This window comes from Puntigrus tetrazona, chromosome 8, assembly GCF_018831695.1.
Source record: "Puntigrus tetrazona isolate hp1 chromosome 8, ASM1883169v1, whole genome shotgun sequence".
Classification (NCBI taxonomy): Eukaryota; Metazoa; Chordata; class Actinopteri; order Cypriniformes; family Cyprinidae; genus Puntigrus; species Puntigrus tetrazona.
In genome coordinates, this window is record NC_056706.1 from 6,093,122 (window position 1) to 6,105,478 (window position 12,357).

Here is a 12,357-nt window from a genome sequence, read left to right on the forward strand (position 1 = left end):
TCTGAATCTTTATAGTGGAGATACATATTTAAAAATATGCAAAATAAAAATTCATGAGCCCACTTGACCTTTTCATATGCTAATCTGGGACTATATTTGATAGTGAGCTGTGTTACAAAAGTTCGACTTTTTAATGCACGAAATAAATTAAATGACATGAATTAGAAATAATGTATAGAAGAAACAAATCCATCAATGTATTTTCACTTTCTGGCCGAAATAGTGCATAATAACACTTCCTGCAGTTATAAAGTCAATTCTCTTTGTCCTTCAAACATTAAAATCCACCAACATTTTTGTTTAAAACTGTTTTGGACTGTAACCGGTGGTCGATCTTTGCGTATTTCTTTTAACTTTGCCACTGGAGAAAGCATAGACGCCTTTATAAGTCTTGATTAATTTCTTTCTTATAAATATGCAGCTTTTTTTCCCACAAGGCATTCATTTTTGGACAGGAAGGGGGTGGATTGCATTTGGATAGTGTGATGTATTTATCAGCTGTTTGGACCCTCATTTTGACGGCACTTTTTTTTTTTTTTTTATTTACTGCAGAAGATCCATTACTGAGCAAATGATGCAATGCTAAATTTCTGATTAAAAAAAAAAAAACAAACAAAAAAATTTTGGATGGCATCTTGGATGGCCTGAGGGTGAGTGAGTATAAAATCATAAATGCAAATAATATTGATTTTTCTAAACTTTAAAGATATGAACCACCCCAAATATTTCAAAACATCATAATTCGTCTGCAATGTTGAGGCATACTAATCAAAAAAACAAGGTAGCAAACACATTTGACTTATTACATATAAAATATGAAAACTGTCAGAATTCTGTTGAAAATCCAGAACATTTCATTCCATAATAAATAAAACAATACATCTAAAATAACACAAAGAATCGATGTTTAAAACATTAAGAGGCAGGTGTCAATCTAAAAACATTCTTTTATTCATGTACCCAAAGAAACAAAACAAAACAAAAAAAGACAAAAATCTTCAACTTTTCAGTTCATAAATATTTCTGAGGTTGGTTTCTCTGCACTCCGTGTTCATTTCGCCCGTATCCAGAATCGTTACCCTCCTTAACAGCCAGGCCTTCATGCTTCAGGAGGAGGTGTCCACCACGCACTTGATATAGATGGTGTCATCCTTGCAGTAGGCGTGCTTAGACGACCTCAATTTCCCCAGAGGGAAGAACAGGGGGCACCCACTGGCCACATTCATCTCGGTGACGGGCCGGTGGAAAGATGCAGAGGAGAGGTCGGGACGGAAAGCGTCTATGACGTGCTCCCTCTGGTTCTGATCTATGAGAAAGAACGTGACCTGCCAGGCACGTGCAGGAGATGTCAGTGGAAGGTCTCGGAAAATGCTGATGGCACATGATTGAGGAACCAAAGCTGGTTGGTTACAACAGAAGCCACTATTAAAGGGTCATATCATAAATTTATTATGTAATTCCTAGTCCTGAGGTGCACTTAAGATTTTTTTTTGCACCATAAATAGCTGTAATTTAGTTTTTGAAGACCATTTTACATTCTCCCTAGCACTTTAATGACCTGCTTTTTGCTGCGTGTCTTTAACAATTCTATATTAATGCTTTCTTTAATGTGAGTTTTAAGTGTTTTTATCTGTCTTTAATAGCAGAATTATAAAGCAATCTACAGTAAAATGTGCCACTGAAATCGCTGAATCTGAATCAGACGGAAATGCGTGTAACTTTTGGCTCAAAATGTATCCGCAACTATATAACAGGTTTTTTTCTGCTTTTGTGACGTATGTCCTTATATTAGGTGTACTAAACACGCACACATGAGATGGTAAAGCCCTTTAGTGCTCACTTCTGAGTGCTCTCTTCACGTGTTCGTCCCTCTTGAGGAGAACATAATGATGGCCATTTCACAATGATAATCACGGCAAGACAGAAGCAGGACAGTTTCACATGTGAACAGCATTTTAATTAATTAGACCTTAGGGACAGTGTTATATATAGTAATAATATTTTACTAATAATAATATTTTAGTATCATTTACATTAATACTAATATTATAAATTAGTTTTTGTTCTGTATTTCTTTGCTAGATTTTTAAAATATCTAATTTATTTTTATTTAGTAATTTAATACATTTTATTTTTATTTCACTTAAAGTCATTTCAAATTTGTATCAATTGCATATATTGAAAAATTAGTTTTTAAGTTGCAATTGTTCCATTTATATTTTATCTATTTATTAATTTTAGATATTTATATATTTTATTTGAGCTGTATTTCAATTTAAAAGGCTTAATAGTTTAGTTATAGTTAAAAAATTAATTCTCGATGAAGTTATTTAGGTATTTGTGTTCAAAAATAAAATAAAATTTCCAGATATTTTGATCAATTTGGATTCATTTTTCTCAACCCTGAATTCAAATTCATATAATTTGAACAAATTGCCTTGCTGGACTGGGAAGAACATTTTGAGTTCACCATTTACATGTGAATTCAACATATCCGCCGTATGATTTCATAATACATCAAAGCTTTTTGGATTCCGAAAGATCAAGGATAATTCGATTGCTCGTGATATGACTCCTTTAATGTATGAATTCTCAGCATAAGCATCATTAGCTAAAAGACAACACAGACGAGCATCAAATGATTGATTGGTTCACTGATTGACAGCTTGATTATAATGTTTTACCTTGTGTCTGAATGGCCATGAAAGAATGGGGTCGTATTCTCCTTTCATTATAACAAAGAAAAGAGAGATGTGCGTTCCCTTTCCTGCCCCATCTCCGTTCAAGTAGAGTCGCATGCACACTTTAAATCCATACCTGGCGGTGTAGAAAGCTGAAAAACACAACGCGTTGTCATTTTTATGTGAAGCGTGATGGGCTTTAGTTAAAACGCTTAAAAATAGCAGCCGATAACCGGAGAGCTCCTTTCATCTAGAAAATCAAATGCGTGGCTTCCTTTTTCTGACTGTTGTATTGGAAGAACGGTTATTCTGATATCCTGTTCTGTAATGACGTGAAAGAAAACAAGTCAATGAAATTACCTTCAGTTGTTCTCTTTCAGTCGTTCTCTTTCTCGGTCTTGCTGTCTACACAGACACATGACTACTGGGCAAACAACCCCATTTCAGCTTTTATAACTGCTTCACATTTGCTTTTTTCGCTTTCCCTTTCGCCGGTACCGACTCAATTTTTAGCACTGGTCTTATGAATGAGCATCGATTCTACTTCAATATACGATAACAACTAACATTCATTCACCACAGCTCTCCTGATGAGTCCAGTTCAATGCAATAAACTATTCAGTGCTGGCAAAACTGTTTTGCTTCGGCACAAAAGTGAGAAGTCATTGTCAATAATACATTGATTACGTCAACTGAAACTGCAAATGGAACATGCTTAGAAAAATAAGGCCCAGGGGACCAAGAAGGTGGATATAGGCCTATTCCCCACACAAACCATTGATTTCAAATATGATGCACAGATCATATCGGCAGCCTTTAGTCAACATTTATTTTGGTTACAGGTAAAACAACAGCCTGACAAGAAGCACAACTACTGTAGCCCTGCAGGACAAATTATTCCTTCAAACCAGCTCTCTTTATTGATCCACAACACACAGCGCAATCAGTGCAGTTCATTTTACAAACAAATGATTCTTATGAGCCAGATCTTTTAATGAACCACTCTAGAAGATTTTCAATCACTCACTGAATCCATTCAGAGTGTTGAGTGAATCACCAAAGAATGAGTTTTATTGCCAATATAAGACGGATGGATGGATGGATGGATGGATGGATGGATGGATGGATGGATGGATGGACGGATGGACAGACAGATGGATGGACGGATGGATGGATGGATGGATGGACGAATGGACAGACAGATGGATGGACGGATGGACAGACAGATGGATGGACGGATGGATGGATGGATGGATGGACGAATGGACAGACAGATGGATGGATGGATGGATGGACAGATGGATGGATGGATGGATGGATGGATGGATGGATGGATGGATGGACGAATGGACAGACAGATGGATGGACGGATGGATGGATGCAGATGGATGGATGGATGGATGGATGGATGGATGGATGGACGGATGGACAGACAGATGGATGGACGGATGGATAATCTAGAAATCTAATGTATAGAATGTATAGGATTTCATCTACAACTTGAATTCTGGTAATGTTGGGAGGTTTTTATTTTATTCGTTTTTTTAAAATTAAATTAAAACAAAACGACATTCAAATCACACGAGCTGGTATTATATTCTCAATAGAGCATAAATGTTTAAACAGAGAAATTAGACATTTTTATCTGCTAAATGAGATCATTTCAAATTCGATGCCTGCTACTAGCTCTCAAAAAAGTTGGCACGGGGGCAACAAAGGGCTGAAAAAGCAAGAAATTTTGAAACGATTCAGCTGGGAGAACATCTATCAACTAATTAAATTAATTGACATCAGTTCTGTAACATGATTAATTATAAAAGGGATGTCTTGGAGAGGAGGAGTCTCTCAGAAGTAAAGATTGGCTTCTCCAATCTGTGAATAAGTCTGTAACATCATCAAAACATTCAGAGAAAGAGACAATGTCGAAGACATTTCTTGAATACCTGTGGTCTTCGGGTCCTCAAATGACACTGATCATTGACATTACTAAATGGGCCTAGGAATACTTCTAGAAACTGTACAATTTATCATATATGTTCTATTGTGAATAAAATATTGGTTCATGTGATTTGAAATTCTTTCAGTTTTCATTTGTAACACACAAAGACAACGGGAGACAGATTTTACTCTGTCATTTACCCTCATGCCACTCTAGACATTTATGACAGGCTTTCTTCTTCCCAGATTCAAGTTGTAGAAAGAAGAAAGTCTAGTTAACAGAGTTCAAGAAGAAAGTCAGCCACACAGGTCTAGAACGGCATGAGGATAAATGATAACAGAGTAAATGAGAGTAAATGACAGAATGTTTATTTTTAGAGAACTCTCCCTTTCAGAGCAGTATTGGAGAGATATGTGCTTTGGTACCTGGCGAGTACTGACTGATCTTTTGGCCGTTGGCAGCCTCTCTCAGTCTCTGGTTGACATCACACAACCGCCAGAGGAAGGTGCCATCATAGGAGATATCCTGCTGGGCGCTGATGCTCTGCTGCAATGAAGTGATGTGAATGTCTTTCCTGACCAGTTTCTGCTGCTGTTCTGCTACCTAGAATGTGATGGAAAACCATTATCATGGATGAATCACCCAAAGGTACAGATTGGCTCACTGCGAAAGCGCAATATTAATGTATCATAATGGACCTTCAGAGCTGGTTAAGGTCGGCAGCCTCATGTGAGACTACACAAAAAGAACAAGATGGTGACATCCTATTAGACACATCCTTTTTTTTCTCTCAACCGCACTTGGAGAATTGTAACACAAATCTATTTTCTACCACTCGTTCCCTTCTCATCCTTACTTCAACTTATCTCTTCATTTTCAGCATTTTCAGGAGTGTCATCTCGTAATCATTTGTTATCACCTCCCGGTGTTAAAATGAGCACAGGGACAAATAAATTATAATTTTAGACCTCCCCAAAAGAATACCTTTGTTGGTTTTATGTGAGTCCTTATTTAAAACATGAATTATGCAACCCAGCGGCTACAAATAAAAAACACATCACAGGAAACAAATGTTTTCCAGAGATTCCTATATAGCATTTCAGCTCTTTTGTAACACAAACACATTCATTAGCTCCAACCATATTGCAGATTCGCAGCATGAGATCAATGCCTAGTTAACTGCAAGGACACATCAAAGTAATGAAATCTGTTCTTGCTATTTACACACAGTGAAAAGCAAGTGCTTTGATTTTAGTAATTCAGGATGGAAATAATGTGATAAGAGGGTTGTGCACCATTCAGAACAGCACTAAATCCCTGATATTTGAAATTAGGCAGCAGGATGCGCAATTGTAATTAGATTTTGAATTTAGATTAAAATAAAGTGAAATTCATAGATCTACTGCAAGTGTAGCTTTTAATAAGACAGGTCATCTTCCGTTTGAAACAATCATAAACGTATCATGCACACATTTCAAAAAGCATTATGTGAAATTCATGTTCGGAAAGCACAATTTGCATTTAATTTATATTCATTTTATTGAATAAATAAAGCATGTGCTATATTTCAGTATCAATGTAATATTTGAGTATTAGAGACAATGTGATGGATGTATTCATATTTGTGGTGCTGTATTACATATTGTCAATTATTTAGATAGTTTGTTTTGTGAAATACACTTTTGTTTTGGGTCGGTAAGGTTTATATATATCACAGTTTCCATAAATATATTTAAAAAAACATTTAGAATTCATACAGACCTAATGTCTATTAAAATGTTCAAACACAGAATCTATATTTAAAATTAATGCTGTCAAACAATTAATTGTGATTAAGTTTTTGTTTACATAATATTATATCTTTATATATATATATATATATATATATATATATATATATATATATATATTTTTTTTTTTCCTTTTTTTTTTCTTGAATATTTACATTCATGTGTTTGTATTGTATATCTACATATTACATATACACACACACATATATTATGTAAACAAACTTTTATTTTGGACGTGATTATTCTTTTGACAGCTCTTAAAAATTGTGCAATTCTGTAAATATTTCTTCCTGTTATTCTATTTCCAAATGTGTCCAGTTTAATTCACATTCAAACGCATCAATTAAAAGCCATAATAAATTTGATGTATGTGGAAAGAATATTCACACAAATCTATTTATTTGAGACCACCACCAAAGATTATTTCAAAAGCAATTCAAGAAGGAATCAGAAAATAAAAGTACTAATCCTTCTTGACAAGGCACGCATCTGCATTGCAATTCTAGTGTTCAAACTGGAGGACATGATTGACAGGATATTAGCAGATAATTTGCATGTGAGCACCAGTGTGGCAGCACCACCGCTATGTAATTTTATCATCTGTCTAAAAACTTCCCTAGATGTTTATAATCTGCTTCCTTGTAAAAACAAATCTTTATAATGGAGTTTTAAAACTAACTATGGTTTACAATCCATTTAAAGTTGAAATTCCCATACCATTAGTGTCATGTCACAGATTTATTTTTAAAACGTACCTTGGTTTCCAAATGCTGAATGAGCTGCAGACTGTTGTAATTTTCCCTCTCCAGCGCAACCACACTAATCTGCGTCTTCTCCACCTCTCGGTTCAAAGCTGAGATGATGTTCTCCATAACCTGCACTCTCTGCTGTAGAGCATCTAGTTGCTGGCCTACAGCAAGCTCAGCCTGATCATCGTGGAGACTGAGGGCCTTATCACTCACTCCCGGATCCCCTCCGTCTGTCTCGATCTCACCCTCACACTGAGAAATGGGGGAAGCACCACACTGTCCAGGCTGAAGAAGATCAGGGCTTTCGTGGTGGCCTCGCTCAGCTGAGGAATTCAATGTACGCTGAAGAGCTCTGGTCACATCCAAGAGAAGCTGTAGATGGCCAACATGGCTGCAGGATTCATGTTCTTTTACTTTGTCTGCATTACCCTGAAAATAAAATGTTTCAGCAAAACTGCATCAATCTCCCAAAACACTACTTTCTCCACTGCAATAACAATATTTATATATATATATATATATATATATATATATATATATATATATATATATATATATATATATATATTGTAATTGTAGGTACTTTTCACAACAGACATTGTGAAAAAAAAAAAAAAAAAAAAAATATATATATATATATATATATATATATATATATATACATTATAAATATATATATATATATATATATATATATATATATATATATATATATATATTTTTATTTGTTACTGTTAAAATACTTTTAATATTTTCAGTTTTAAAATGATCCTGTAGGAGCTGTTAAAATACCAACCTTATAAGGACAACCAATTTCTGAGAAAATACATGGCTCCTTCTTTTTTGAGCTGCCTGGGTGATTATTCTACAAAGGAAACAGAAACCTATTTTAGAATTGTTCTTTTTTTGTGCACTCACTTTCAGGTTACAACATTCAGCGATCCACCAGCTTTTCTACCTTTTGCCGTTTATCCGCCTTCGTCGTCTTCTTATCGCCTAAATTAGGACAAACATGCTTCTGTGAAAAAAATTAGGAAAATGTCACTTTCACTAGCGACAGCGATGAAAGTTTTGCTGGAATTATTTTGTGAAACAAACTTTCCAAAACATCTCATTGAGACTTTTTTTATCTTAATTCGAGGCGTGAAACACATTGCATTTGAAGATATCTTGACTAATGTGTTGCGTTTGATGATTGATGTTTAAATTCACTGGATTGCTGCTTTTTTCCCCCTTCTTTTTATTCCTCTAATCCATGTCCCGGAGTGCAGGTCCCGATGGGTGAAATGGAAAAGAAAGTAATATGGGACAGCAGTAAACACTGGAGACTCCATCTGTGGCTTAAAACCGAGCCATGGGGCTTCAAGCAAGGGCACGCTGACCCAAAACCACTTTGGCAACAACGAAAGAGGCCGAATATCTTGCACTATGGGCCTATTCGCACAATATCACCCATGTATCATATATGTATATGTGATTTGCACAAATATATTGTTTTATGTTTGTTTTTGAGACATGATCTATGTAACATACGTCTATATTTTCCAACACATACGTAAAAATTCCACTCAGAAGAAAAATGTGTGACAGTCTTGTGTTCATGGGAAATATACTGAATTAGGTTTATTTTTATTAAGCTTGAAGAACAGCTCTGACCTAAAGTTAGTTCAAAACAAAAAAGTAAAATACATTTTAATTCTTAATTTCTTATATAATTTTGCTTCTAAAAAAGTAGCTTGCTTTAAAGATCTAAATTCATTCAGATATTTTACTAGATAAACAATGCAAAAATGCAGTCCTTTTCTAATCTTACCTGGAGCTCTCTCGGTGTCAAGACACCTGAACAAGAGGGACATGTGGTCTTGTTGTTGGGACAGCCTCTGTCCAGATGTGTAGCCAGCGATTTCCTCTGCACCATTAAGCCACAGCCAATGTTGCAAGGGATCAGGGCATATTCACACTGACTCTGATGGTCCTGTTGAATGAGTCATTGAGCGTCATTAAGGGATAAATCACATAAAACATGAGAATGCATTAATCTCATATCACATCCAAATCTGCATGCATTCTTTCTTAGAAAAACAAAAGACTTTTGTCATCCAAGAATCGTCAGCAGCTCTTTTGCATGCAAGGACAGTTCATAATAAGCATCCAAAAAATATGTATCCAGAAAAAAAAAACAGTAAATACTTTTGGGTCTGACATCGATTCATTGTTTGTCTTATTTTTATGCTTTAGTAAGGGTGTTTTTGCCAGGTTTAGAGCTTGGCGGTCACTATGAACTGTCACTGTGTGAAAAAAGCTGTGTGAAGATTCTTCAAAACATCTTTTCTAGTGCAAAAAATCACAGCGTTTGTGTCCGGAACAACATGAGAGTGAGTAAGTAATGACAAATTATTATACTTTTGAGTGCACTACTCCACTAAGCAAGAATGATTACTACAAGTTACATAATGCTACTTTATTTCTATACGCTTAACCTCTAAAACATACAATGCTTTTGATCGTATAGTTTCAACTGAAAAACATAAAATCTAAAGCCCTACCTACTGTACATGTTTCTATTGTATTGCGGAGCTTGTGAATAATATGATATTCTCAAAAGGCTTTCAGACTCTGCCGAGTACAAAAAGAAGCAAAAATATAAAAGACTTCCATTAGGCAGCCGTGAGGGTCAGAGTCATAGAACATTTTACTCAACAAAACACTGACCTCTAAAAGTTGTGCAAGAGGCTTGTCAAATCCAAAAGTATAAGTTTGTTACTAAGACTGAGGATGCTTTAATGGCTGGTTCTTGTTATGAAATGACCGCAAAGCTACCACGTTAGGATTCCCGTAAAATAGCATCTTGTGGTTGTAACCGAGTATGACTGCCTGCCACGAAATGCAGCTATTTTTTAATGAGTTCCTACGATTTAACAATGCGATAACAGAAAAGCCACGGTTGCTAATGTGATCGATACAAGCCTCATAATCCACATTGATTTTGACTCAGTCAAGTGTAAATGACATTCGAGAGCATTACAGTGTTCTCAATAGCTTTATAGGTTTTACATGAATGTGTAGCAGCCCGTGAACAGCCCCGGACTCTGGTCTTACATTTACTAGCTCAGTGCTCTAAACTGCATTGGAAAGTGCTCGACTTAATCCGACGGCTCAGGAAGTGACTCACATGCGTGATCTTTACATCATGTCCTGCGAAGTTCAAAACAAGCATTTCCCATGCTACAAATAAATACATAATTCAGTGCAGCCTTGGTCATTCGTCTGCTTAAATAGCGTTATGCGCATTACAGATCCATTCAAGTAACCACACCAGTGAGGTCGAATAAACCTCTCTCTACTCTTAATTTCGATTTCGGCAGGGTAAATAAACTTTCTACAGAAAAGTACCTCGAAGTTCTTCAGGGTGCTTCTCCAGGGGCAGCCTTGATTGGCACAGTGAACTTTCAGATCCAAGATTTCCTTATTAATAGCTGCATCGTTGAAGAACTGTGGTTGAAACAAGAGGGGAAATTAAGATAACTTTCCAAACGTGAGTCACAATGCTTCCACTGTCAAAATCCGAACTTTGTCAGGTCTGAATATGAACACATAGCCATCAATATTTTATGAAGAGATAGACAGACAGACAGACAGACAGACAGATAGATAGATAGATAGATAGATAGATAGATAGATAGATAGATAGATAGATAGATAGATAGATAGATGTAGTTTTAATTGCCTGTTCAAGAGTCAGTACGCTAGTGTCACTCTCAACACTGGGATCTTCTTTACATTTTGTGCACACAAGGTCCTTGTTGTTTCTGTATGAAATAGTGAAATAGAAGCATTAATTATTAGCATTCATATATAACATTTTAACAACGTTATACATGGCAGTTTGGATGTCTTACCTAGCTATATTTCCTCAGTTCATAATAAGCTAGCCAACGTTTATAGAGGGAGAGAGACTATACATACATTGTAAACTGTAAATTAAAATTTGATGTGGTGTTTATATATTTGAGGATATTTAGGCTATGCATCGCACTACAAGCCGCTTTTTTACCATGACATACAACCGAAAATACTGTCTTGCCAGGCACGTCCTGTGTGTTGTCTGTTCTACTTGAACGCTCTTCTTTCTCTTACCTGACCAGCCAGTTGACGCACGCGAGGCAGTAGCGGTGACCGCACACCGTTTGACGCGCCTTATTCAACACGTTATTACAGTTGCTGCACAAGTACTTCTCCTTCGGGACTTCATCGCAGATGCTCTGAGGGAAACCCGACGGGTACTCGTTCTCACCCGGTGTGGACGAAACCCCGTTTAACGAAGGGTCTGTAACGGCCGATCCAGAAGCCATTTGGGTATTTTGGTGAAGCGTCTGTAGCAGCAGCAGCAGGTTATGATTACATATTGATATGCTTTTGACTTTTTCGTGATATACCCACGGTAGAAAAACACCACGGGCTTCCCCCTTCTTCAAACACCCGGAAATATTATGAGCTGTTTTTCCGCCTACTTATCAGGCACAATGTTACGGATTTTGCTAATAATAATTAGGGGGAGTGTACACAATAATAAGGTTATTGTTAAAGGTTATTGTGATACAAACACGTTTCACTCTGGCTACGTCTGAAACACTAGTGAGCGCACTAAAACAAAGCAGAAGTACACTACTGTCTAGTAAGCAGCGCACTAGCTGCTACAGAGCGCTTGCGTACAACGGGCGTTATTCTCGCACACAAACAGAAACGACCTCCAGGGGCTTTTTTTTTTTTTTTTTTTTTTACTGAAACTTTTCTGCATTACTGCCATTTAGGATAGCGCCGACTACGTCCAAACGTCACTAGGTGTTGAGCGCGCGCCCTCTCTCTGTATCTCTCGCTCTCTTTCTGTGAATTTGTCCCGTCATATCCGTCAACGCGGAATATCCCGGTTCAAAAAAACTACCTGCGGTTCCAGTGTGGTGGACACGTTTCACGGTTGTTATTATATTTCACCAGTCACCAGTCTCTTAATCGTGAAAGTGGCGTACATTATGTAACCATGAAGAGAGGAAGTAAAAAAAAAAAAGTATTATGCAATTATTTAAAAATGACAGTCGATGAGGTTTTTGTATACTCGTCATCCCACTTCCGGTTTTGAATGTCATACAGTGCCTTATTTAAAGTACTGTATATACGTAATAATAATTTAGGCTGTTATT

General features: G+C 36.4%; 1 protein-coding gene across 1 annotated transcript; it reads right to left on the reverse strand.

Moving 5' to 3' along the window:
* Positions 1-929: 929 nt before the first annotated feature.
* On the reverse strand, positions 930-12,155 carry traf1 (TNF receptor-associated factor 1). Its single transcript, XM_043247999.1, has 10 exons — positions 11,297-12,155; positions 10,887-10,968; positions 10,553-10,651; positions 8,973-9,134; positions 8,118-8,177; positions 7,956-8,024; positions 7,166-7,588; positions 5,046-5,223; positions 2,685-2,833; positions 930-1,325 (listed from the first exon to the last, which is right to left on the reverse strand). Exons 1-10 carry the CDS (start codon positions 11,509-11,511, stop codon positions 1,107-1,109), a joined length of 1,656 nt encoding a protein of 551 aa, XP_043103934.1. The 5' UTR covers positions 11,512-12,155; the 3' UTR covers positions 930-1,106.
* Between the last annotated feature and the right edge of the window lie 202 nt (positions 12,156-12,357).

What these genes read in the sequence shown, in the direction of transcription:
- traf1 (XM_043247999.1), bottom strand. Translation starts at nt 11,511, where the DNA reads ATGGCTTCTGGATCGGCCGTTACAGACCCTTCGTTAAACGGGGTTTCG. An exon ending in GCACCCTGAAGAACTTCGAG is followed by an intron (nt 9,135 to 10,552) that starts GTACTTTTCTGT and finishes CTCATTCAACAG; the next exon opens with GACCATCAGAGTCAGTGTGA. An exon ending in TTCAGCATTTGGAAACCAAG is followed by an intron (nt 5,224 to 7,165) that starts GTACGTTTTAAA and finishes ATCACATTCTAG; the next exon opens with GTAGCAGAACAGCAGCAGAA.